The sequence below is a fragment of the Pelodiscus sinensis genome, unplaced genomic scaffold (genome assembly GCF_049634645.1).
Source record: "Pelodiscus sinensis isolate JC-2024 unplaced genomic scaffold, ASM4963464v1 ctg176, whole genome shotgun sequence".
NCBI classification, from domain to species: domain Eukaryota; kingdom Metazoa; phylum Chordata; order Testudines; family Trionychidae; genus Pelodiscus; species Pelodiscus sinensis.
In genome coordinates this window covers 67,074-94,888 of record NW_027465913.1, presented here as the reverse complement: position 1 = coordinate 94,888, position 27,815 = coordinate 67,074, and the positions used below count along the sequence as shown (strand labels likewise).

At 47.2% G+C, this 27,815-nt stretch overlaps 1 protein-coding gene across 1 annotated transcript; it reads right to left on the bottom strand.

The window, feature by feature from the left end:
- SENP1 (SUMO specific peptidase 1) lies at positions 1-27,373 on the bottom strand. The gene is made up of 18 exons (XM_075916621.1): positions 27,292-27,373; positions 25,665-25,715; positions 24,544-24,716; positions 23,128-23,212; positions 22,293-22,452; positions 20,496-20,655; positions 19,354-19,457; positions 18,893-19,143; positions 16,920-16,974; positions 15,404-15,442; positions 14,475-14,559; positions 13,483-13,635; positions 12,661-12,792; positions 11,612-11,815; positions 10,411-10,490; positions 3,999-4,083; positions 2,810-2,905; positions 1-2,133 (listed from the first exon to the last, which is right to left on the bottom strand). Exons 2-18 carry the CDS (start codon positions 25,666-25,668, stop codon positions 2,071-2,073), a joined length of 1,929 nt encoding a protein of 642 aa, XP_075772736.1. The 5' UTR covers positions 25,669-25,715; positions 27,292-27,373; the 3' UTR covers positions 1-2,070.
- Positions 27,374-27,815: the final 442 nt, after the last annotated feature.

Here is a 27,815-nt window from a genome sequence, read left to right as displayed (position 1 = left end):
TTATTGAAAGTGGTATTTATTTCAAATAAAAAAATGTATTAAGTAAATTTACCATCCATACATATGAACAATTTGTTAGAGAAAAATGTCGGCGTCCATTGGTTATTAGAATAGACAGTTTTATAGCCTGTTTTATTTATTCACTGTTTTAAACAAGAAACATTACAAAAAATACAGTTTCAGTTTTCAGCTCTTACTTGCAGTAAAAGATAGAAAAGGTACTAAATGAGCTTGGTATAAAAACACACACAAAGAAAGTTACAAACCAGTCTATTAAGAACACAATCTAGTTGGGGGAAATTTTGTACAAAACTACTGCTTATACAGGTACAGAAAAAAAATGTATAAAATACCCCTATTCAGAGACAAAAAAAATACAAAAGCACGTTATTGAATTCTTTACTTGATAATCAAAAAGGTACGTACATTGGAGAGAGAAGCTAGGCTTGGCGGTTTGGGAAATTGTAGTCAAACATCCCTTTGACCTCAAAAAACAAACCCCCAAGCTTCAAAATAAATTAGATAGCTGAAAGCATCAGTAAAAACAAGGGCTGGGATTTTCAAATGACGCTAAAGGAGTCTGACACAAGGAAAAGTTTTCAGAAACATCTACATGACTTAAATGCCTAAATCCCATTGACTCTCAATAGGCTTAAACGTGTCTAAAAATTCCCCACTGAACAACAATGGGATTTTGGTACCCAATTCCCTTAGGGACCTTTGAAAATCTCAGCCTGAAAGTACCTAAAAATGATGCCTCTGGAAGCACGTTTTAACCTTGATCTGTGGCCTGATACCTTGTGTCATCATTTATACCTGGGCAAAACGTTACCGAGCAATGAGGGGAGAATTCAGATACAGGGTGTTTCTCACCCATGCCGCTCAGTTGTAAATGTGTGCCCACGAATGAAGGTGACTGGTGAGAATCAAAACCATTGTCTCTTGGTAGGACTTTAAAAATCGAGGAAGCAAGAGAACAGCTGCAGAACAAGATACATATTTGTGTGTTCTTTGTTGCGCTGGGAAACACTTGTAAGAGACAAATGCAAGAAACAATTCACCATCCTTAGTACAGTTATACTAATCTACAAGTTGCATTTGTACCTGAATTCCATAGTTTATGCTAAAAATTAGGAGATTTCTTATTTTCCTTGGTCAGAAAAATGCTGCTGCAGATCCAAACAAACCCATCCCTCTGGATCTTCTGATTCATGGCAGCTTACAAATTTGCTCTCAAAAGAAACTATCGCGTGTTGCTTTTCTCCTGTCAGCTCTTCAAGAAGCAAGAGCCACATCCTGTTCTGTCCCAGGCACCATGGGTACAGTAGGCAGGTTTTGATTTTAGGCTGAGCTTGTCACTAGGAAAAGAAAATGCTGGCTTTGAGAGAGAGCGGAGTTCATATGGGAGTCGCTAGTAGGACAGACACAACAAATCAATGAATCCTAGTTAGAATCACTGTTTCTGACCATCAGCACAAAGGGCTTTCTTTCTTCTGTTCAGTTTCAATCAACCCCTAGTATAACCATGTGCTGGAAATCCAGGGAGGAGCTGCTTCCTGTGTGCTGGCATCTGACAGGTCTTCCTATAGGGCAGTCCTAACAAAGCATCCATCTCCAAGTACCCCCGTTCCACCCACCCACCACGAGGCTCGAGAGCAAAGTTCTTCTGCTCACAGTGGGAATGCTGAGACCCACATTTGCTTTCCCCCTCCCTGAAATAGAGACACCTGTAAGTGTAGAGCTATCAGCCTGTGAAACTGATAGCAAGAGATTCTAGAAGCAGAAAATAAGTCTCTTGAATGTCCAAAGCTGCCCACGGATTGATAAAAATAGGTTTCAAATTTAAAACCCCCAAACAAACCAAGAAAAAAGGCGAGTGTGCTTCCGACGGCTTCCAGCATGCACTGGTCCATGAGTGGCGTTCATAGAACCTCCTACTGAGCCACTGAAGATTCTTTGCCTGGAAACCCATGCAAGTCCCAGATCTGCTAGAGTGGAGATTGCTGAGCAGGATGAGTCTGGACGCTTTTGGCAGAATCTCTTCAGGATCCTGCTTTTGGCACAGGGTCATCATAAAAGCCTGCGATGGAGGATCTCCCAGGCCATCCGCTTGCGGAAGTAGGGCATGTGTTGCTTTGGGGAAGGGGGAGAGAGAAAGACACGCACATGAATGGCCCTTTTCCTAACAGATTGTTTCTACACCTCCTCGCCACCGAGTGCCTGTTCCCGGAGAAACGCAGCAAAGTGCCTGAACTGAAATTCAGTGGGATTCGAGCACCTCGCTCTGTTAGGCAACTGTGAAAATCTCAACAACGTTTTTCACTGCACGTGAGCGGAAATTGAATCCTAACTGTTCTGTTCTGGCGGTGTCATATGTTTCTACGGCCAATATAAACCCTCTGTAGCATTGGCGTCCCGGCCAGGCTTCACTGATGCACAGACCCTGCCCTTTGCACAAGAGTGAATTTACATCCAAGCACAGAGAACAGCTCAGCTAGCAACCAACAAGGAGCAAGGGGAGACTCCAAGACATTCACTGACAAAGGGGCGCACAAAATCTGATGACATACGAACGTGTCGTCTAGTCCTCTGGCTCCTAGGGCACCGAGGGATCACGCTACATGTGGAAAATGATTCAAGGGCATGGGCAACTGAGAATGGAGCAGAAGAGGCGGAAAACAAAGACATTCCTTGTGTATGTGCCACATCCTTGCTGAGCTTCCTACTGTCTTCCCACGTGAGCCAACCCACGGCAGGAGAACCCTGTGTTAGCCCCACAGCTCCGCCGAAATGTCAGCGCCGGGCTTACCTGAGTGAAATTGATCGGTCTGTCTTTGGTAATGTAGTCGGCGTATTTACAGGCAAACATCCCGCAGTCGCTGCCATTCATCTGTTGAGGGATTTCCTTTAACAACAACAGGGAGCCCTGAGCCTCTCTATATAACCTGGCATTAACTTTAGCAAACACCCAGAGCCACAAGGGGGGTGAGAAGCCCGAGGGTCTCCCTGGGACTCAGGGAGTTGAGGCATGTAGCGAGGAGGGTTGGCACCCTCTGACCCGGAAGGGGAAGGCCCCTTCAATGTACCCCTGTGGGCAGAGCCAGATCAGCCTCACCCCACCCCTGGAAGCAGACGGCGGGGCTGGAAGTATAAAGGCTGGGACCTAGCCACTGGAGATGGAGATTCCTCCTGGTTCCTCAGGCGAGCTCAGAGGCAGAGGACGAGTGGCCTGGACTCCCATCCAATACTGATCCGGGGAAGCCAGCGACTGGCCCGCGTTACCTGGACCCGACAGACATGGACCTGCTGGTGTCGACCAATCCCAGAGACTCCAGGGGTGCCTGGAGGGGGAGTGCAGTGTGGCCCAGGGATAGCTGAAGTCAGTCAGCGGGTTGCAGTGTGGCTCCCCCACTGACTCAGGCTGCTCCCTTTGGGGCCTGGGCGGGGGTGCAGTGAAGTGGGTAGGCCTGTGATGCCTCTGCAACCTTCCCCTGCACCTAGCGAGAGCTGAACTCGTTCTGGCTCTGCCTGCAGGCAGGCCGAGCCCTCTGACTTGGTGCTTACCCAGCCCTGAACCAGGGTTGAGTCCTGGACTCCAGGTCATCACCCTATCTAGGCACCCAAGGGTCTGAGCACCTCAGTCACTCGCGAGCTTGCATTTACAGCGCCTCTGGAGAGGAATGAACCCCATTTTACAGATAGAGAATGGAGGCAGAGAGAGGTGACTTTGTTTAGACACATAAAAAGGCGGCAGCAGAGCCAGGAATTGAACCCAGCTCAACCCAAATCCCATTCCACTGCCTCAGTATGGCACAGGCCACATACAAGAGGTGAGAGCCAATTCCCTTGTGACGGATGTGCACACCTATTGGAGAAAAGCAGCTTTCCCACGCATGCCCGGCAGCAAGAGATTAACGGGGAACAACTAGGCCACAAGGGAATTTGTGCAGCTCTCTCTGTCCCTTTCTATGGGCTCTACTTGCAGGAGAACAACATACCTGACTCTTCTTGCTGAGTAACAACCAGCCGTTCGTGTCAAATTCTTTCCGTTTTTTGTCAAGGCTCTCCTGTTTTAAGTACTGCCTGCCGGGAACAAGGGGCAGAGAATGTGGCTGAGAGAGGAAAAACAAAACAAAAATCCCTAACTTCTAATTCACAGGTTATCTAAAACTTCCACCTCCAATTTGTTCTGAGAACTGAGCTCAGGAAACATTATAATTACCTCTCACCTGTGGCTGTTCTTGCCTTCTTAACACAGAATTTTCAAGTTCCCTGAAATCCAAATGGGTATTGAGCATAGCTCATCTCAAAACTACTCAGTGTCAAAGCCACAAAAATGTCAACAGAACCCTCCTGAGTAACACAGAGGAGACACCCGTCTTGGCTAGAAAGGCTCCTGCAAACTGAGCTTCAGGGCTGGAGACTGAATTTGGTTCCCTGATTTATCTAGAGCAGAGGTGGACAATAAAACGGTGGCTCACCTGGACTGGCAGGCTGAAGCTGCTGTATTTACCTGCACCTCTGTGGGTACAGGTGATTGCTGCTCCTGTTGGCTGCGGATCGCTGCTCCCAGCCAATGGACGCTGCAGGAAGCGGCATGGACTGGGAGAGGTGCAGGAAATATAATGGCGGTGGCCCAACAGAGGCCAACCGGTTCTGGCCTGCAGGCTGGTATTTGCCACCCTGATCTAGAGCTTCCTGTAGTTTGTTGCCTCTCACATTTTGCTGTGCTCATCTTCTTCCACTTTCATTTGTTATCCTTAGCAGTGTGGACAACTGCAATTTGTTGGAGCGTCAACAGAAGGTATGTAGACGTTAAACAGCAGCCTGGACACTATGTAACTTGCCAACATAGCTCTAATGCTCCACAATCTTTATTCCAGACTTCTTCACCCTGGGCTCCAGTCTACCATTGATGTGACCTTTGATCTTTACCTTACCAATATGCAGAGACTGACTAAGAGTGTGTGAGTGGGGGTGGGCGGGTTGTCATAGGAAAGCTTAGAATTAGTAGCCATGAGTTATTTGAATGCAACGTAGTGATGACGGGGGAGGGTGGGATGGGAGAACGTGTGTAATGAAATGACTCTCGGATATTAGATTTCCAGGAAGCATCTTTTGGGAATTAAATCTAGTGACAAAATCCCACTGAGTCGAACAGTGGGGAAAAGGGAAATCTGAAAACACCTAAGTTAAGGTGCATAAGAGCACAAAAGCCATCAAGAGAACAAGCAGTAATTGCCCTGGGCAAACTGACTGCAGGGAAATTCCCTGATGACTTCTATCTGGAAGATATCAAATGCAAGGGGAAATAGGAAAACAATCCATTCAAGGCAGCAAGCCCAGACAACGTGCAGCCTCGTCTCTTGTTATGTGTCATCAAACTCTGGCTCAGCTAAGCCTGCCGTAGATCACGTTTCCGTAGGCCACCACGTCTGTCCAAACGGACACCCAGGCCCGCTGTCCGTAGCTGGGATCTTCTTCTCCCTGTTCTGCTGGCTTTCAAGACCCATCCATTCAAACCGATGGTATTTAATCTCCATTTCCTTCCTGTGCTTTCTGATCAGACCTGCCACAGCAAGAAGCATCTCTGATTTCTGCTTTGAAAAGATGCAAACCCTACGGTGCCTTCCAAAGAGACGGTGTTCTGAAGAGGTCAGAGCCTCTGTAACAGAGGTTCAAGTCTGCATTCCCCGCCTTGCAGGACCTGGCTGGCCTGTCCAGGACAGCGGAAGGGAGGATGGCAGAACAGCGGTGACAACGTCCCTTAGGAGACCCACACAGTTGATGGGAAAATATCCTTGTTCATCACTGTTCAGCCTTAGGCCTGGGCTTGGGCGGAGCTTTGGGACCTCCCAACACAGCTTCAGATAATCCATTCCGGAATGGAGCGGAGCCCCGGCAGCAGGCCCCAGGAAAGTGCCTCAGCTACTTTCAGAGGAAACCAGCTGTCACCTGCTCCTCCAGCCTTCAGCAGACCGATGCTCCGAGGAGCAGATCCAAAGGCATTCTTGGAACTTTCTTCTCTCTCCCTGCCTGCCAGAGCTTCCATAAGGCTGGCTGGCTCCAGCTGCTTGGGGCTAGGGACAAGGTCAAGGTCCAGAACTGGAAATTTGATTTTCCTTTCTAGGAGAGACCTCATTCCCAGTCCATCCCACCAAAATTAGCTCTTCAGGTAACTTCTGTGATGGCCCTTTGGAGTCCCTCCCTATAGCCCACATAAGGCAGGGATGGACAACCAGCAATGGTGGGGGGGCTGCAGGAGTGGCCCTCCACCTCAGCGGGCTGCAGCAGCCTGCGACCTCCCATCTGTTCCCCTCCCCTATGGGCCTCTCGCGCACTGGGGCACAGGACCCCTGCACCTACCTTGCTCCCTCTCCCTCCCAGCACTTCCGGAGCATGCAGATCACCTGATTCACGCTCCAGCCTCACTCCTCCCCCACTCCCAGAGCCTCGATGCCACAAACAGCTGACTCATGGTGTTCCAGAGCTCTGGGAGGGAGGGCGAGGCGGGGGACAGAATATGAACCAGGCAATTCGTGGCTTTCAGAAGTGCTGGAAAGGAGGAGTAGGAAGTGCAGGCCTCTGATGCCTCAGTGCACGAGAGGCGCGTGGGGAAGAGGGGCAGCCAGGAGATCCGAGGGCCAGAGCTGGAAACCCAGTTGGCCACAGGTCACCCACCACTAGCAGAAGGGATCATGGGCTTATAATGAATCTACAAATAAGACAGTTAGGGTTTCAGTTCAGCAGCAGTCGCTGGAGATGGATTGTTTTGAGCTGGGACTGCCAAGGAGAAGTCTGGGTTGCCACTGTGGTACACTGGAGGAGGGGGACACCCCGAATGTCTGATGGAGCTGAGGTCACTTCCAGAAAGGAAATAACTGGGTGACAGATTTTCTGTTTACTTCACTGGCACCACACTCGCACCTGGCCTGCTCTCAGTGGTACTCAGAAATGTGGGCCACCGCGCGACTAGATTCACAACCCTCTTGGGGCATGGCTTATTCACACCCCTGAGTGTTACAGAGTTACGCTGATGTGAGTGGGAGCAAGTACAAGCTCCGAGTCAAAACATGGAACCTCCTAGTATCGCACCTCAGAGCGCTTTGCCACAACCTTCATCCAGCCACAGAAAGTAGGGGAATCAGGGTTCATTCCTGGCTTTGTGACCTTCAGCCAACCCCAGAATCGCTCTCTACCTGAAAACCATCCCCTTCAGTAAAATGGAGCTAAAATCCTTTTAACACTCACCACCTTCAGGAAGCTCTATAGATTGAAAGCATGAAAGGGTCACTAACCATGAATAGGACCTCCGTCCCCTCTTCCCGGTGTGATCCTCCCAGTGCATTCAACCAATAAAAGCCTCCTGAAAGGAAACAAAGGGAAAAGCAATTATGGCGCGGGCAAGGAGCTGTCACTGCAGGTTACTTCTGTCAATTCCAATTGGGCTGTTAGCCAATAGGCTGAAATCCGGGAGGCCTCTCTCAAATCCCACCTACCCCATCGGTCAACAGACCAAAAGCCAGAGCCTCTATGCTGCATCTGAACTGTGATGTTTGTGGCAATCTAAAGAGCTGGGGTCTCCCCCAGCCCAAACCCTAAGGGCAGCTCTAGCTAACAGGCAGAGCTTCCTGGGTTCCTGGATTCTCTCTCAGTTGTGCCGTTCTTTGCCAGATATTGGTGGCTTGTTTCTACTGCAACAGCAGTTAAGCCTGAGACCATTGTCTTCTAAGCGCATTTTCAGAGGTTTTATGTTTTTCTCTGAATTTCTCCTTTCTTACGGGTTTGTCTCATCAGACTGGAGAGAAGGGGTACGTTTTTAACAGTGAGAATCATCAACCATTGCAGCAATTCACCAGGGTCAGGGGAAGATGTAAATCAGTATGGAATGTTATTCTACAGGATCTGCTCTGGGAAATAGTCTGGGGAAGTTTTGTGGCCTGTGCTATCCAGGAAGTCAGACCAGATGATCACACTGGTCTCTTCTGGCCTTGGAATCTATGATTGTCTAAGCCCAGCTACTTAGAAACGTATCAGGAGCTACAGAGCTATTCTTGTGGTGAGTGAAGTGATTCTGGTAGATGGAGTTCAGAAAGCATTTGGAGATCTTAATCAACGGAAGGTGCTAACAGTATTAAATTGAAAGTGATTCCTACCCAGGAATTTACACTGAATTCGTCTTCTTTGTGCCCATATTTCATTTACATCAATGTAATATTATTGCAGACTATTCCAATTCCAAATAGGACTTAGTGCAAAAGTAAAACCAGGAAGGACTTCTATAAAGTCCAAACTCATGCCCTGCAATACCAGAGCATATCACTTGAGTGTGCTGTGACTCTTAGGAGAGCTTCAGCTACTAGATAATTTAGTCTACATATTTTAAGTGACGTGGGAACTTGAGTCCTAGACTCTCAAGTGACTTGAAAATAAACCCCATTGATTTTCAACGAGACTTGGGGTTCTCTGCCTCAACAACGTCTGAAAATAGGGCTTGGGCACCTTTGAAAGTTTTACTCCTTTTGTATGCTACTGCATTTGTAGCCCTCTAACAAAACAGCCTCTCGTTTCTTTTCTTGATTTTGCAATACTTCAAATAACTCCTTTAGGCAAACATGTTCACACAGAAAGCTCCACAAATATCCCAAAGTCGTGCTCAGGGGAAAGAAGGCAGGACCTGACTTTCAGATGAGTCGGAAAAAAAATGTCTGAGCCCTGACCCAGGTTGGTAATAGCAGCTGAGCATGAGACAAAGCACCCACCCAGGCCACCGTAGTTCTTAACAATTCTCTTGGGAGAGCAAGAGGTGTTGTGGGTTTTGGGGAGTGGAGGGAAAGTGGGAGGAACAGGTCAGTCTGCAGTGCAGGAGCTAGGTCACCAAACTATTTGCCATGGACAGGCCCAGGGAAGGACATGGGCACCTGCAAAATCCAAGGCGGCCAACACCAGGTTCATTTCTGGAGGAGATGTCGAAGGGAGCCACATCCTAAAGAGGCTGATTCTGGATTCTTCACCTGACTCCATCTCCCTGAGCTATCTGTCCTTTCTCATTTATAGAAGATTGTGATGGACTGGCAATATCCTTAATGACACTAAGATTAAGTTTATTGAATTAAATTTAGCCTTCCTGAATTGGTGTTTGTGGTGGTCATTGTATTGCAAGGCCAATGCTGATGTGCTATTGTGAGATCTTACAGACTTTCTGTAGCAGCAAGAAAAGAGTGCGCTAATCTCTGGAAAGTATGAGGAAGTCAAACTCTTTTTAGAACACGATACGAGAAACGGACTTCTGCAGGGAATACTTTGCAATGAGGAGAATGCAAATGCGACCCCCAAAGTCAAACCTTTTGAAGAGATGCCCTGGGGAAGACAGACCCATCGTGTGACACCAGCTCCAGTTCAAACACCGCTGAAACGTACAAAAAGCGCCTGACCACGGAATGAGCGTGATTGTTTGGAACTCTGCCTGATGAAGTTGTAACCACAAGGAAGCCCCTAAGGAAGGGGATTAAAAGATTGCACCTGACAGGGCCTATGTGAGAGTTCAGTGAACCCACTAGCATGCATGTAGATTCTTCCATTGTTTTTTAATGGATTTTCTCTGTAATGCTCTGGCCTTCAGTCTGCAGCAGGCTTGCCTAGAAAGCCGGCTGATAAGAGCTACAGATACAAGTTATCTGTCTGCAGAGAGAAAGCAAGCAGGTGTCTCCGGACAGCCTGTCTCTGATGGGACTTACAAAGTAAATGCAAGGGAGCTGTGCAGCCTAGGATTACCCTGGTCATAAGGGAGGGAGAAGTACGATTCCACCCTAAAAAGGCCATGGCTAGGGAGCGGAAAGCAGAGAGCGGGTGCCCGGTTGCACCACTGAGGGGGTGTCCAGGTGTAGCTGCCCTGCGCTCTGACAAAGAGCAGTGAGGGGGTGGTGGCCTGGGAATCTGGAAATAGATGAAGCATGCAAATGTCTATAATTTATGGGCCAACTGGGGGTTTTAAGAGGGAGCATTTTATGGAACCTGCTGTGATGTCACCGGCTGATGATCTTGGGCAATGGATGAAGATCAAGTGTCCACGCTGAGATGGTCAGCGACACGTCTAGCAATCCTGAGTAGGAAGGACCCAAGTGCTCCAGTGGTTCTGCTCCCTGGACATACTGAATAGCACTGTGCAATAGCGGGCATGCCCTGACGGGCCTCTCGACTTCTACTTTGTCACCTCGCTATTCAACCCAGGTGGTTCTGAGACGGTCACAAGGCAGCATGGACAGTAATGTGGTCAGTACACAGATGTCACAGCTGTGTGTCTTCTTCCTCCGGACCAGAGGCAGCCTCTTACTTCACCATGTCACAAGCAATAGGAATACGTGGAACACAAACAAACCAGTGACACTCAAGCATAGATCTGCTACTCACAACAGTATCCTGCAGGCTTCGTTGTTTATTCCACCCATGGAATCGTAATAGGTGATGGTTTTCTTTCTGAAGTCTATAACCTACAGAAATCGAAAGGCTTGTTTACTGCATTATTATTAACAAAGTGGCTTCCTCTTTCCTAGGACATATGATCTGCAAATCTATTCACTAAATAGCAGGGATAAGAAAAAAATTGACAGGAATTTAGACAATCCACTGGGATTTCCCTTGAAATCTGAAGGATTTCTCTGTGGATTTTTCTATCAATGGTTCTTTTATGGCTCCCATTCCCACAGTATCTGTGCCCCCTCGCAATCTTTAACACATTCATCTTCACAACACACTCCTGTAGGGAAAGGAAGGGAAATTATCCCTATTTTTACAGTTGGGAAAAGGAGACACAGAGACACCAAGTGACTTGGCCAAGGTCACACAGGAACTCTGTAGTGGAGTAGAAAATTGAACCAAGGTCTCTTGAGTTCCAGGCTAGCATTCTACCTACTGCACCACCTTTTTCCTCAGTTATGATTGTACTTATTCCTGCTCTTACATTTCAAATGGCTATAGTAAAGTAAGGAAATTGCTTGATTCTGCACATTCTGCAATTTGGCTCCATCTTTCTGGGGCTGGAGCGCCAAGAACTGCATGCAGTATATCCAAGGCAGGAGAGAGAGGACACCTAGTTTTGCTGCCCATTACCACCATTGCTGATTTTCCATGTTCCTCAACTAGGTCTAGACAGGCATCTCGAAGGGGTCAGAGTTGTGGGGTATAGTAAAGGCTTACGATGGCCCCTATAACCTTTCATTGCTAGCAACCATGAACCAGAATGAAAAACCCCCAGACTGGCAATGGGGGCATCAGATGAGTTTGTGGGAGCAACGAGATGGAATCTGTTTATCCAAAGAGTGAGTAAACCTGACATGAATCCCAGCAAGACAAAAACGATGTCCTCTCATTTTTACAGAGCCACTTTTTAGATTAGAAGCATGCTTTAAAAAAAAGTTTCACATATTCTGTGGCTCACCCTAGAATTCCTGATATTTAGTCACAAATCAGAATTTCTCAGTGTGCCTCTCCCTGGTGCATGAACCACAAAAGAGATGGGAGGTTTTCGGTTTGAACATAAATGAACTCATGCTGCATCTGTTCCAGCATTTCATTCTTTTTAATGCAACATTAAAAACAAATTAATACTCACGGCTAGGCACCAATGGACTCCAAGATGAATAGGCACCAAGAGAATGTCCACAGAGAAAACATCAACTTTTTTTGTCCACCGTTTCACTGCTTGGTACCCAGCAGTTTTTAACTTGGTAAAAAAGAAGGTATTAAACGCATGAACTGTTGGCAACCCCTTTTCTTTGCTTCGCTCCATCAGCAAATTCATGTAGAAATTAATTATCTAGGAGGGAAAAGCATCCATGTGTGTCAATGTTATATTGCTAATAACTTTGCAATGATTATTGTGCAGGTACGTGAAAAAGGGAGTTCTCCAAGCAAAAGGGTTTCTTTCAAAGTGCTTTATACCTGAATATTTTCTAAAAATGGATTTCAGAACTTCATTTTAATGACTTGGATTTGGAAAGGCTGGCCCTAAGCACTACTAAATGGTAGTTATTTCTTTAGAGCACCTACAGTGTAGCTCTAGGTACCCATTCTGCACTAGGAACAACTATTCCTTAACCTAAATGTAGCTAAAAAGCCAAACACTACCCATTCAGATTATCTACATCAGCCCACTCCTTCCTCAGTAGCCTGAGAGAAGCGTGGGGAGAAAGGGGACAAGTCTGTTCACTTTAACTTAGAACTAGAGCCAGGTAAAAACCATTTTGAATAGTAAATTACCTTTAAAAAATGGAGCATAGATGCTAGTTGCATATTCAGGTCAAAGTTGGTGGATTTTTTTCAGACAAAAGTGAAGGGGGGGGGGATCAGAAATTTTGACTGGAACTGACATTCAAAGTTTTGTGGGACCTTTTTTTTTTGGCCCTTTGTATTCAGCAAGCTACAGGATATGCATTAAAAGTATACCAGCTACTCTGCACTAACTCTCCATGTGTATAGTGGAGATGTATTTCGTGTGTGCTACAAGTGGCCTCAGACAGGTTAGCTAAGGGCATTCAGCGTGTGGTAAGTACATGCCCATGGAGAATTAGCACGGAGTAGCTACTGTGCACTATTGTTCCCCCTGGAACCTTTCCACTTTTAGACGCAAGGAATCTCCAGATGCATTGGCTAAGGACTTACCTCGTCGTTAAGCCAGTTCAGGTTGTTCAGGGTCTGAATGTCTTTCCGGGTTATCGTTAACCGAAAAGCTTCGCTCAAGATCTCATCCTGGTTTCCACTGCGAAAAACACTCTTGATTTCCCTCTCCATTTCCTACAGAGAACACCAATGTGACGGAAACAAAAAGATGCTTCAGATATTCTAGGCCCATAGGCTAAACTCAAGCCTTCTAGCTACCTAAAATTAGCAAAGAGTTTTCCCTTTCCCGGGGGAAAGGTTTGGTACTACAAACGCTCCAACAAGCAAAAAGATCCAAAATGCTGAGCACAGGAACCTGGCACAGCCCAGCTCAAAAGCCACGTGGAGCCAAGGCCCAAGTTAAGAGCAGGCCACTGGAAATCTTGGAACAACGCAACAGTGACACTGCAGAAGCAGAATGAGGATTGGGGCTTCTGGTTAGTTATCCCACTGGAACAATACGAAACTGGCTTGAAGCAATGGCAGGGAGAACAACAGTGGGCAGAGACTGTCCATGATGAAGCCTCTCTGACTTTGGTTTAGTTGGGATTCAGGGATTTTAGGGCCAAAAAGGAGTCTGGACTTCCTGCATCACACAGGCCAAAAAACCTCACCCAGCAAGAGGTACATCAAGTCTGTAACTCCTGCGTGAGCTACAGCATCTCTTTTTGAAAGTCGTGGCTTATTTAATGAACAGCCTTCACAGTACAATTTTCCCTTCCTCCCCATGGTATTTTGTATCAATTTCAAGATTAACATCTACCACAGAGCGTTTCTCCAAGACCTGCTAACTGTCTCCGGGGTTACTAATCTGTGCATTTCTACCTCTGTGATTTCGGGGAATTCCTCTTCGTTATCAGCTGATTTAGCACTCTCTCTCTCTTCGGGGAGGACTGTGACAGGGATCTCTTTCTCAAGAGGCACTCGAAGATTCAAATCCACGGGATCCTGTATCGAGTGTTCCTGCTCCTGCAATCTCTGACAGAGGGATCTTTAGGTTAGAATGATAACGGAGGTTTTTTGTGGTGCCCAACTCCCAGCCAGAAACATGGACAGAGGTTCTCATTTTAGAGCTACAGCTTCTGGTAAAAAGTCAAAAGCAGCAAAGCAGTGGGTGAGTCCATGCATGGAAGTGCCTAATCCCCAAACCATTACAGTCAATGGGAGGAGTACGGTGGAGACCTAGGATGAAATAACCCTGGATATGCACCTATGCCTGAACTAGTGAGACAGCAACTAGAGATCTAAAATCACGATCATGCCGTCAACCTAAAGTTTAACCGACTAAGCGGACTCCTGGCTCCAGCCCCAGATCTGCTGCCAGTAACAAGCTCCAGGCCTAGAGTTGCCACCAACTCCTGGCCCCACTGGGGCAGCCCTCTGCCTGCGGCAGGCAGTGGGCTGCTCCCAGGCACCGGTTAACCAGTACCCAGTAAGAGTGATGCTTACCAGGTAACCGGTTACCTGTTCACATCCCTGCCAGCAACATAGGTCCTATAATGCCAGCTGGCCAGATAAAAGCATTTATGCCCTATCCATGGTATTAGAGAGAGCAATGGCCTTACAAGAGGGAAAACATGAGGTTAAACTTTACGGAGGTCAAAGGATTTTTTTGTTTGTTTCCTAATAATTGCTTCTGATTTACATTTTAATTGCAATCCCCTTAATTTAGCAGTTTGACTGCCATTCCCAGCCCAGCAGCCTATCCACTACATCATGCTATTTCCAGTTGTATGTCTTTTAAGCTACTATCAGGAGAAACTGGAAGGCAGCTTTAAACCCTAATGCTCAGGGCTCTGCATGCCCAAATGTTTTACCTGGCTCTGCAGCTGCAATGCCAAAGCTTTCTGCTTTTCTATTCGGCGCCATCTCTCCCGAGCTCGTGAATCATAGACGCTAGTTCTGGAAAACAAAGACGTTGGTGCAAACAGTATGTTAAGTGTTTCAGGTGTTAGCGAGGACCCAGAAAGGAAAACAGCTCATATTATGGGATCTACAAAAAGCCAGATTAGCTTCTTGTCTATATTAACGAATCCACCGCACAGCTCTGGCACTACGGAATACACCTTGTATCATCTCCCATTCACCTTTGCTTGGGTGGCACGGACAGTTCCTATTCTGGCAACAGCAAGGGGGATCTAAATAACCAGTAGGGATGTTAGCAATCACTGGTATCGGTTACACTCAGCGGGGAGGTGAATTTGCTCCGACAGGGCAGCAAAGCCTCCTCCCTGGACCCCAGTGGGCAAGAACTGCCTGCTCTGCTCCCAAGGAGGCGGCTTTGCTGCAGCAGCAAAGCCACCTCCCCAGGAGCCGCTCCCAGGGTTGCTTCACTGCTGGTTCTGCCATATAAAGCTGTTTTATGCTTTTTGGTCTGACCCAATATGGCCGTTTTTATGCCTGAAGATAGGAACGGAGCAAGATTCTGAATGGACTGGAGGGGAGGCAAGGTTGTAACAGTCATGGCTGGAAAGGCAGTGAATGCACAAGGCAGATACTGCCCTGGCTGAGAATGTAGCAGTCTGAACAGAGAAGAGCCAGATATACAAAGTTATTTAGGTACCTCAAGATGCAGGCAGGTAATTTTGCAAATTGCACCAGGAATCTGTCTGCACCTTTAGCTGCCTGCCTACCTTGTATACCTGATCGAGATGTTAATAGAGGTAAGACCATTTGTTAACCTTTTGAAGAAAAACACACCAAATCAAACAAAAAGAATCAAATGCTGAGAATATGAGGGACTTACAATTCTTTGATCCACAATTCTGCCTGGAAGAAGGGAAGGCTAAAAACAGAAAAAACAAGACAAAATGTGAATATTTCCTCTACAAGGACAGTAGAGGATTTAATTGCTCACAAACAACTGCAGTCTGAAAATCCTGACCCTTGAATGAAAAGTGAAAAATGTAAGATAATCTTTAACATTAAGGTTCAAGTCAATTACAAGCCTATCAACCAAGTCATGAGAATATAACATGAGCACTGCACCACAGAGGTATCAGTAACAACAGGAATGCACAAGTTCCTACACAACCTGAATTCTTTCCCGGTGGACAAATACCTTTTCTCCTAGTTTATTTAAAAAGTAACTTCAGCTCTTTACCCTCAGGTGCAAGTTTAATATCACATTAGCTGAAGGGTTAGTGCACCTTGTAGTTGCTACGTATAATAGATTAGACAGACAGATGCTTGCACCTCATAGTTAGGCTCAGTGCTTTTGTTGTTAAAAAAAGTGCTGGTACTCCGGGGAAAAGTTGTTGAGCTCTGACTGGAGGTGCTGGTACTGTGTACTGGGCAGTACCGTCACAAAAAAAGCACTGGTTATGCTGCTCTGTGAGTTAGAGATGTGAATTTCTGCCAACACAGCTACGCCAGCGTAAGCCCTAGTGTAGATAACCCTATACCAGCCTCAGACTGCCTTTGCCAGTTCAGGAAACTCGCATGAACTATCTAAGCAAAAGCACTCCTACGCCAGGACAGCTGTCTCTACACTCGGAGTGCTTTGCCAGTAGAGTTAGGGCTACACTGAAAAGTTTTGCTGCATGACAATGGCTTTCCAATGGGGATGGCCAAGCATGTTGCAAGATCTGGCATTTAAGAGTCTGCGCTTAAGATTTTATACACTGCAGAAAAAACATTTTTACATTTAACTTTCTGATTACAGATCAGCTACAAAACAAGTTGTAGGAAATAGGGGGGAAGTCAGTTACATGGAAGATGTCGGGGGCAGGGGAGGAGGCAGAGAGAGCGCAAAATAAAAAAGTCAGTGTGACACGCCATTATGAAGATAGACCCGCAGATGTACATGTAGGGAAATTGCTTGTAAAACAAGGCATATAGCAGCATAGCTCTGGAACTCCTTGCCAGAGGATGTGGTGAAGGCCAGGACTTTAAGGGGATTCAAAAAAAGAGCTAGATAGATTCACAGAAGCTAGGTCCATCGATAGCTATTCACCAGGCTGGGTAGGAATGTTTGTCTGGAAGTGGGTGACAGGGGAAGATCACGTGATGATTACCTGTTGTGTTCCCTCCCTCTGGGGCACCTGGCATTGGCCACTGTTGGCTGACAGGGCACCGGGCTGGATGGACCATAGGTCTGACTCAGTCTGGCCGTTCTTATGTTCATCACTAGAATTGTGCTACCTGCAACAGTTTTTCCAGTTCCATATGTATCAATTTAAGAAATGAAGGGAGAGACTAGGGAAAATTAAAACAAGTGACAAGTGCAAAGATGATACAAGGATCAGTGCATCCAAACTTACCTTGGAGTTGAAGTTCTGGAATCTTTCACCTTGAGCACAATGACCGAGTCTGATCCTAACCAGAGGGGGAAGAAAAGTTCATCAAAATCTTGCTAGTTTTCACTATGCTCCCTAAGCAAGTTTCTTTACCTGATGCCACATTCTCACAGGCAGGTTTTCAGTCTGGACTCAAAACCCTGATCTTCATGTTAAACTTCAAACTGAGCTATTAAAAGGAATCTAAAGCAAGCAGATGCCTGATTTGGGTGCCTAATTCCCTTGGGTTCATTTGAAAGCTCGGTTTTAAAGGCACATTAGAATTTAGATTACAGAAATAAAAGATTACAAAATCATTCAAGTTATCCTAGAAGACATTAATATTGAAAACTAACAGGGTCCTGAAGCATAAAATAATCTGAAATACATAAAGCTGTAACAGGCAGAGGAAGTATGAATGGCTTGAAAGAGAGAAGAGAATAGAACAGACAAGACTATGGCAATAAGATGAGCAGAGGGAAGGGAAAGAAAGGCATAGCCACCAAACCCTGACCTTGCTTTCAGTTAGGATAAGAAGAAGCTGCATACCAAATTTGGTGGTCCTAGCTCTTACCGATTAGGAGAAATTCTTGAACAAATGGACTCAGACACACAAACTCCATCTCTCACGAGAGATGCAACATGCACTATTGTTCGCAAACATGTCTCAAGTCCCATGGATTAAGGGTGCCACAGAAGGGCAAACATATGATTAGGTGTTTAGGCACTGTCACATAAAACTGGTTGCCAAACACTTTCCATTATATACTTCTTTTTTAATAGCTGCAACTGTATTTGGGTAGGCATCTTCCATGCTTCGTCTATGCTCCCAGGTGATGTGGGAAGGTGAGCAATAAGCAAACTGCTTGTAGCTATTTCTAAGCTGGTAATGCCTAGGGATTTGCTCCAATTCATTGCATCAGAGAGAGAAACAAGACGGCAACTTTTCAGCTCAGAAAAGTGACAACGACAAGGAGACCGGTCTATAAAATCATAACCGGCAGAAAGAAAGTAACTAAGAAAGTGCTGTTTATCCCTTCCCATAACACAAGAAATAGGTGTTATCAAATCAAATGAAAAGGCAGCATTTCTTCACACAACGTTCAGTCAACCTATGAAACTCTTTGCCAGAGGATGTTGAAGGTCAATGCTATGATAGATTTAAAAAAAAAAAAAACCTAGATACACTCATGGAGGCTAGGTTCTTTTACGGCTACTCACCAGGATGGGCAAGGATGCTGTCCCTGCCTGTTTGTGGGAAGCTGGGAACGGGCAACTGGGGATGTATTACTTCATGATTCCCTCTTCTGTTCATTCCCTCTGGGGCACCTGGCATTGGCCATTGTCAGAAGACAAGATACTGGCCTACATGTACATTTGGTCTGACCCACTGTGGCCATTCTTATAATCTCCTCCAGGCTAAAGCCAAGGATACACTTTTAAAGTACTTGACTTTCAATGAGACTTATGCTCCCAAGTCAGATTTGGAAATTTTATTCAAGCCTGGAAGTATCAATGCAAATGGCAAACCTTTCCAGAAGGGGAATTACAACAGAAATCATTTGTAACCTTCACTATAGCAATCGCTGCCAATAACCACAAAGATGTGCTTACATTACACATCTACCACATTTTGGACAAGAAAGCTATGAACCCTATCTTCAGACTCTTGCTGCTCCTACAATTAAGCAAAGCAACTATAAGGACAGAAATCAGCACCTAGCCCTCCTCTCCCACTATAGGAACAAATGAGATCCAAGTCTGTCCGTAAACCACAAGCAAAGCGTGGGACCAATGAGCACCCGTTTAAAAGGTTATTCAAACCAGTATTTGTTACTTGTATTGGCACCTAGGCACCCCAGCCATGGTCCTGAGCCCCACTGTGCTTGTTGCTAGGGGAAAAAACACGGAATAAAAAGAATTTGACATACATTTAATTGATCTCAATGTATTTTTACCTTCAGGCTGTGCGTTGGAGGCTGGCAGATTATCTTGCTGATGCCAAATGCTGGTATTATTGGACTGGAAGGTAACATCTGCAGGATAACTGGATACAGGGGAAGGAGGTGGCCTGTGTGACGGCTGCTCCTGAGTTCCCAGAACACTGGCTGTCTGGCTTCCTGAACTGAGGCTGTACGTTTCGAATGGTTTTGCATTCTTGCACGGCATTTCTGTCACTACGTTTTTACTGGAAGTCAAACATCTGGACCTACACACAAATGGAAGAAACTAAAAAAGTGCCACTGTGCTAAACTAAGTGAAAGAAGCAACGAGAGACAGAAATACATCCTTTAAAGAGTGGAAGTTAAAGCCTCGTGAGAAAAGCAGAAGAGAACATGAACTCTGGCAAGGCCAAAAAAGACTTTTTCCCAGAGAAAAAGACTGACTCTCAAGTGGGGAGGGTATTTCATGTACTCACGGGTGGAGGGAGAAAAGCGTGGCTGGCTTGGATGTTGAAAACTGTTTTCCTGTGACCATCTGAAGCAGCTGCCTATAGATCTCTCGCTCCTCCTCTCGAACTGTCTGCAGAGAAATAACCAGACACCCCAGCACTGCCGTAAGACTCAAGTCGGGCTTAACAAATACAAACACTACGGCTACACTGGCATGATTTTGCACAAATACTTTTAACGCAAGAGTTTTTGCGTTAAAGTATTTGAGCAAGAGAGCGTCTACACTGGCATGTGCCTTTGCGCAAGAGATGTGCTTTGCGCAAAAGCATCTGTGCCAGTGTAGACACTCTCTTGCACAAGAAAGCTCCAATGGCCATTTTAGCCATCGGGCTTTCTTGTGCAAGAAATTAACGTTGCCTGTCTACACTGGCCTCTTGTGCAAGAACAGTTGCGCAAGAGGGCTTATCCTTGAGCGGGTGCGTCAAAGTATTTGCGCAAGAAGCACTGATTTCCTATATTAGAACGTCAGTGTTCTTGCACAAGTACTCGCAGCCAGTGTAGACAGGTGGCAAGATTTTGCGCAAAAGCAAGTGCTTTTGCACAAAATCTTGCCAATGTAGACACAGCCTACCAATAATAGGAAGTGAGCAGGAACAGAGACACACTGGGTTATAGACGCGCTGCTGGAGCAGACACACCCGCACAAGGGGTCTCAGGAACTTATAGAACATTAGCCCCACAGGATCAGAGAGCTACCAGGGCTAGACTGTTTGCTGAGCTTGCCTACTCCACAGGAAGACGACTGCCATCTGAACTCCTGTCTGACAGAAACAAAGTACAACAGGAGCAGAGACCACTCCATCTATTGAGGGAATGTTGATGCTAATCTTCAAATTCCATAAGAACCCTTGCTCAACCTCTTCACACTTCACAAGGCTGGCAGGAGCTACAGCAGGTCCCATGAGGGTCTCCTATCATTTCCCCGCTCCTGAGAGCTCATGGGGAAGTTGTCCCCACCCTACCCACTCCCACTGCAGTGGGATTTTGGAAGGGGTATGGGTTGGGGTTCAGGAAGGAAGCAGTACTTTAATATCCCAAACAGCAGCATACAGTCTTATCCAAAAGAAGACCCTGTATTCAAATGTAAGTCTGCCCTGCTTGTCCTTACCTCTTCTGCAGTGCTGACGAATCTCCTCTGGGTTTTCTTGGGACTCAGCAGGCTGCGACGGCACGAGGGACTTGTAACCGGCTTGATTGGAAATGTTTTTTCATATGCAGATATGGGGCAATGATGGTTTGACTTCCCTACAAAACTATTTGACATTCCACTGGGGAAAGAAGACAGAATGTTAGCTACAAAATAAGCATTAAATCACTGATACGTATGAATTTTCCCAGAAACCCCCTCAAAGTACCAGGGAGAGAAAGGAGACCAATGTAAGGCTGAAGGCCACCCCACAGCGTCCCTAAGACTGAAACTTAACTTTTCACTGAGAAGTCAATGAAAACTTCCATCGAGGGGTGTCCCCATTGCTCCTGGTCAGCGAAGCAGAACTAACAGCCACTTCACTGGTCCTGTTCTCACCTGGTCATATTTTTGTTCCATTTCTCTCATCTCAGGCTCCAGGGAATAATTCATGAACTCACTTTGCAATGAAGATACAGTTCCAAGAGCTTCTCCACAGAAGTCACTGAAGCCTGATTTACACAAAGTTTCTGCACTGATGTAGCTTTGTTAGAGATGTGATTTGTAAACCTTAATTATGCCAGTAAAAAGCAGCCTTATACGGAAAGAAGAAACACGGGCATAAGGCAGCTTTATAGTTGGCATAACTACCTCCATGCTAAAGGGGGGTTGTACTGCTGTAATTGGATTGGTACAGGAAAGTGCCACAACTTGTGTGTTCACATAAGGTTTAAAAATCCCCTTTTAGAAACAAAGTTGGCTTCAGCCCCATTCCCTCCTGAGTCTTATTGCTCCCTTCTCCCCCCCTCCCTTGGCTGCCAAGTGATTACGGAATGGCAAAAAATGACTATAGGGTCATGGAGACTGTTTCTCCAGCTATTGTTTGATTGGATGGGGGAGGGGCCCTTCACAGAGATCCTTAAGCTCCCAAAGGGCTATATTCTATTGTTTGATTGGGAGCTTAAGGATCTTGGTGAAGGGCCCCTCCCCCACCCACAGGGCTATATTCTATGCAAACTTTCTGAAGAGGACAAATTAGAACACTGATAAGATTTTCAGACACATCTACCATGCATGCAAGATAGCAGTTGGGGGGCCCAGGAGAACCTTGGCTTCCAGGAGGACGTGGTCCAGCGGAGGGCAACCAAAATGATTAGGGGGCTGAAGCATATGACTTATGAGGAGAGGCTGAGGGACTTGGATCTGTTTAGTCTGCAGAAGCGAAGAGTGAGGGGGGATTTGATAGCAGCCTTCAACTTCCTGAAGGGAGGTTCCAAAGAGGCTGGAGAAAGGCTGTTCTCAGTAGTGACAGATGGCAGAACAAGGAGCAATGGGCTCAAGTTGCGGTGGGAGAGGTCCAGGTTGGATATTAGGAAAAACTATTTCCCTAGGAGGGTGGTGAAGCACTGGAATGGGTTCCCTAGGGAAGTAGTGGAGTCTCCATCCCTAGAGGTGTTTAAGTCTCGGCTTGACAAAGCCCTGGCTGGGTTGATTTAGTTGGAATTGGTCCTGCCTAGAGCAGGGGGCTGGACTTGATGACCTTCTGAGGTCTCTTCCAGTTCTATGATTCTATGAGGACATGAAATTATTACTCATTCAATGCTGCATTAAATGTTGTTAGTATATGAACAAATTTGGAATTGTTTATCAAAGGCTTTTAAAGACATGCCGCTTGGGTGGGGAAGGGGCCGTAAATACTCCACACCACAGGATTTAGAGGAATGTTTCTAATGAGGACCCTGTGAAAGAGTGTTAAACATGGAGCAACACTGTACACACCTTGGGGTTTTGCGAGTGTCGAGATACAAGCTTCGATTCATTCTAGGTTTCTGTGACATAGAACCCAGCGTGGGTATCAAGCCCCTCCACTGTCCATTGGCACTTTGTCCAAATGTTCTCAATTCTCCTGACACCCGGTAACTCTCAGAGGATGGAACTTCTGCTGGAAGAGAAACAGTAAATGAAAAGCCTGTATGCTGAACTCCAGCAATACAGAATTAAAGGCCTGCAGGCATCACTTGACTTCAGTGCGACTGTTTGCATGTGTAAGACTCTAACCAAATGGAACAGCTTGCAGGATCAGGACCTTAGTGATGCCTTTAGAAATATCCACACTCCTCATGTCCACCACCTCCCAAGTCACTTTCCAAAACCACAACTCAGCCCAGAAGTAAGAAAATGAGATATTCAGAGGAATCTGGCCCTAATTCCCTTTGCAATTCCCAGCCTAAGGCCTGGTCTACACTGCTGTGAGCCATTGATCTAAGTTACGCAACTTCAGCTACATGAATAAGGTAGTTCAAGTCAACATACTTAGATCTACTTATTGATGCGAGACACTCTCCTGTTGACTCCACCTATGCTTCGCATTCTGGTGAAGTACCGGAGTGGACAGAAGCACTCGGCAGCTGATTTATCACATCTATACTAGATGTAAAATGTCAATCCCTGCCCGTCAATCTGGCAGGTAGTGTAGACAAGCCCTAAGATGATATCTGAAATAGTGACTGGCAGAGCAAGAGAGCAGCTTGAGCTAGTGTGTTTTAATGCAATGTTGTAATTTGTGAGCATGGAAGGAAAACCGGTTGTGTAACTGAACTGACTCATGTTTTACCTGAGTAGTAACTTGGACTGCATGATGCATTTCCTGTTGAGCATGTAAAAGATTTCTCCAAACTGCCAAACTTGTTTGGTAAAAACTACACAAAAAGAGAATCAAAATTATTAACTGTTAAGCTTCTTACTCAAAGAAAAATGACAGAGCATGACCAATAAAGCCCTAATGTCTCTACTGTCAACACTTGTCTGGCAACATGGCAAGTGTTTAAGATGATACTATCAGCACCAGGAAGTTTACAAAATTCTGCAGTGATTTTTTTTTGAGATGGCAGTAAAATATTAAGTTTTTCACCACCACAATATGGGGAAGACAACCTGATTTCAGACCTACACTGGTAAGTCTCATTATTCTGCAAAAGCCTGGCTGACTCAAAAATAAGTGTATGCAATTGTGCATAGCTTACATATGATGTGTGCGTAGGGTGTAGCTTCCACAAAACACATATTTGTGTGTATCCGAACACATGAGTAGCTTCTACAGATTGTGCACGTACCTTTTACAGGATGTATGAATGTTAAGTGTGTTTGTGTGTCTATATGAAGTGAAGCTTTCTACATTGATTGGTAAACACAGGCTGTACACTTTTCGGTACCAAAGATTTTTTTCTATTTTAGAAACATGTGTCTGTCTGTCCATCTACGAGTCCTTTTGTTCAAGAACTCCTCCTACATGGTAAGAGCTAGAACCACCAAATTCAGTATACAGCTTCCTCTTATCCTAACTTAAAGCAAGGTTGGGGTTTGGTTGTGCCAAGAAAACAGGATGTGCCTGTAATTCAATTGTTTTTCCATAACATGGAAAGAGAGAGGGCTGACTGGAGGGAGAGCTATACTGCAGTGACCAGTGGGGACAGCCTCACCAGTAAGACAGTGGCCATCTGGGTCTGGGGCTCACCATCTTGCTGTCCATTGGACTGGGTAAGTGCCCCCGCCCTAAACCCCTTGGCCGTAGGGCCACAATGCTAAATGGGAGAGGGGTGCCGGGGATCGGAGGCAATCCTGGGTAAATCCTCTATTCATTTATATTGTAATAGCATCTCAGGACCCCGTCACAAACCAGGTCCACTGTGCTCAGTGTTGTACAAACACAACAAAAATAGCTTACAATCTGAGTGTAAAACAAGAGACCACAAGTGGATACATCTGTAGGCAGGGAGAGCACAAGAACATAAGGAGACAAAACCAGTCAACATGAACAGCAGCTGTCACAGGCTCAGCACACCAGTTGCCTAACTACTGTCAAATGGTATCACAGCAGAAAGAGTTTTAAAGAGGGAATTTGTTCTGAAACTGGCTCTTGAGCAGATTAAAAAGAAGTTTGACCAATAGAAACGTTAAATCAAAATGATGCATTTAAACAACTCGAATTGGCAAATGTGAAATTGAACATGAGTAAAGAATGATCCCAAACCTTGTCATCAGACAGTGAAAGCGGATCCCTTGGAGTAGTTGTCTGTTGTAGAGAAAAGGCCTTGAATATGGAGTTGTGATTAGCCAATGTTGCATCACCAGCCTCCATCCTCATAGAATCAGCACTCTCATCTGAGGAAACACAGCTCTGAATCCAGTTCTCACAAGGGGCTGCTAATGAAGGAGGCATTGTCCATGCAATCTCACTTTACAAGAGCTTCCCTCCAGCTAATGCCGGTAGTAAAAGCAGCTGAGCATATTGCAAAGAGCAAGGAGAAACAGTAACCCCAAAACAAAGGCACAGTCCTTTTGCCTATAGTTGGAAAACATTCCCACATCTCATGGAAATACCTGAATGTTTTGTGTCCCATTTTGCTTCTAATCCTCAGAAATCATTCAACCCTCTCATATAAATGACACTAAGGAAGCCAATAAAAGTTTTATCATGATAATACAATAATACCACCTACCCAGCTCTTATGCAATTTTCACTGGTAGATGATAAAGTTGTTAGATAGGCAAGAACCATTTACATGCCAGAATATGAGAAGCAATCTGACCTAGTGCGTAGGGATGTTAAATATCAGTTAATTTAATAGTCGAGAAACCTCATGAATTTTTATCAGTTAGTCGACTATTCTATAGTCCCGAGGGATGGGGCTGGCAGCCAGTGTATCAGCAGCAGCAGTGTGGGGTGCCAAGCAGGCACTGGTCCACGAGAGGAACTGGTTTAAAAAACAGCTCCCCTGGACCGGCTGCCTGTTGCCCAGGGCTGCTGCCTCTGATAAAGAGGCAGCAGAGTGGGGTGAAGGCAGCCCCTGTCTAAAGGAGCGGTGGGGGGGGGGGAGGAGGTCTGAGCTCCTGGACCTGGCGCGAGCTGAAACTGAGCCGGGCGGCCTGCCCACCTGGCTCCTAATACACTTACTGCACTTTTTGCTTCTTCAGTAAAAACACAAGAACATTTTAGCTGCAAGTTTCTTTTACGTGATATTACGCAGAGAAAAGGCCCATTCTAGAGTCTGGGTGTGTCAAGGCAGCACTTAGATTCCCCGAGTTTGGTCCTGCACATACACTAAACACACACTCTCTAACATGGTTAAACAGAAATGCAAGCACACTTACCCATTTCCAGACTGCTCACATCACTGATACAGAAGATAAAACTCAATAGGACTGAAAAGGAACAGAAAAAATACATTTACAGACACAGCTCACACAACACATGGGGCCTCAGAGTCAAATGAAGTATGAACTAGGGACGTGAAAATGCATTATGTAGGTAAACATGTAACCACTGAAAATGTCAGCCGTTATACATTTACGTGCGGGGGGAGGGTTACATGTTTACATGCCAGGGCCACCTGCCCCACTCCTCTGCTGCTACCTCTGTATCCGAGCAGCAGCGTGGGGGCAGGCGATTTCCCAGGAACAGTGTCCCACCTCCCCCCCCCCCCCACCTCTACATCTTGTAAAAGGCAGAAGCAGCAGCACAGTGGTACGGGGAAGCTGTGTATAACTGTGTACACATTTACATGTTCACATCCCTAGTACAAATGCTGAACGCCATGTCCAGGCCAACACTAGCTTTCCCTGAATGAAAAAGAATGCAGGGACAAGCAGGAGAGCTGGAACTTGCTATGCAAAGGTTTAAGAGCTTCCGTTTGTTACGCTGTGAACTCATTTTTCTGCACCGAACATTGACAGCTGTCATCTTTCCTACATGCTCATTCCTGGGGCACTCCTATTTCTCATCTGGTCTACTGGACACCTGGCTGAGTGGTGAGTTACCCACCACTATATACACTTCTCTAAAATGCTTCTGAAATGCAACACGGTGCACTCATATCACCGTGGTCATACAGCAGGCAGGAAGCCTGGAGGGGAGAAGACACAGCCAGAGGCTGCTTTTGGCCCCCCACCACTGAGCAGGCAGAGGGAAAACGGCCCCTGCTCCCCGGTGGGCTCCATGCTAGCCTGGCTGGGGGGAAGGAAAGGTGACCTGAGGAGGGTCCGGGTGCTGCGGAGGGGTTTGCGCTCTTCACAGCTGTCTGCCAAGCCCTTAACGTCAAAACCTGCGCACAGGTTTGTACCCGCAGCCAGGCGGCTGCTGCAGAACCTGTCCAGAGTTTCAGGCTTGTAGACACAGGCCCTGGGCAGGGAGGAGGGAGCACGCGGGCACCGCGGCCGGGGCTGAAGGAGAAGGTCCGAGACTCTGCCAGGAAGATGTGAGCCCCGGTGGAGTGGGGGGGCTGAGGGGGGGGCCAGGGGGCACCACGGGCCGGGGAGCTCTCGGGGGGGGGACTGAGGGGGGGGCCGGGGGGCACCACGGGCCGGGGAGCTCTCGGGGGGGGGACTGAGGGGGGGGCCGGGGGGCACCACGGGCCGGGGAGCTCTCGGGGGGGGGACTGAGGGGGGGGGCCGGGGGGCACCGCGGGCCGGGGAGCTCTCGGGGGGGGGACTGAGGGGGGGGCCGGGGGGCACCACGGGCCGGGTAGCTCTCGGGGGGGGGGACTGAGGGGGGGGCCGGGGGGCACCACGGGCCGGGGAGCTCTCGGGGGGGGGACTGAGGGGGGGGCCGGGGGGCACCACGGGCCGGGGAGCTCTCGGGGGGGGGGGCGGGAGCCATTCGGCGGACACAGCCGGGGGCGGGGGGGGCCCGCGCGGGTCCGTGTCTCGCGGGGGGAGGGGGGCGGGGCTCTGGGGCCGGGCTCAGAAAGCCCCCGGGGGGGGGGGCACCGGGGTCTCTTACCGGAAGCGGAACCGGCCGGAGCGCGCGGGCCCCTCACGCCCAGACCCCGGCAACGCGGCGGCCGGAAGCGGCGGGAAGCCCGGCGGCGGGACCGGAAGTGATTCTCCGGAGAGCGCCGCGGCGCGGGGCAGGTCGGGAAAGGGGCGGTGCCGGCGGCAGGCTCGTCCAGGGCGGGGGCGGGGCCTGGGGAGGAAGCCTGGTCTATGGGGGCGGGGCTCAGGGAGCTGGGGGCCCTGGGGGGCGGGGCCTGGAGAGCTGGGGGCCCTGGGGGGCGGGGCTTCCACTATTTGATCTGAGGAAGTGGGTCTGGCCCACGAAAGCTCATCATCTAATAAACCATCTTGTGAGTCTTTAAAGTGCTACATTGTCCTGTCTTTTGTTTAAACCAGAAGAAGGCATTCCTAGCAGAGTGAGTGTGTCCACACCGGAGGCCGGACAGCAATAACTGTGTGGTCTGCTTGTCTACTCTCAAAAGTGACACTGATACAAACTACACCTAATGCCACTGCAACACGAGAGTAAAC

Bases quoted from the DNA above. Each gene is read 5' to 3' on its own strand.
- SENP1 (XM_075916621.1), bottom strand. The intron at 22,453-23,127 runs GTAAAACATGAG...CTCTTCCAGCAG, and splicing joins CAGTCCAAGTTACTACTCAG to AAGTTCCATCCTCTGAGAGT. The intron at 12,793-13,482 runs GTAGAAATGCAC...TGTTCTCTGTAG, and splicing joins AATTCCCCGAAATCACAGAG to GAAATGGAGAGGGAAATCAA.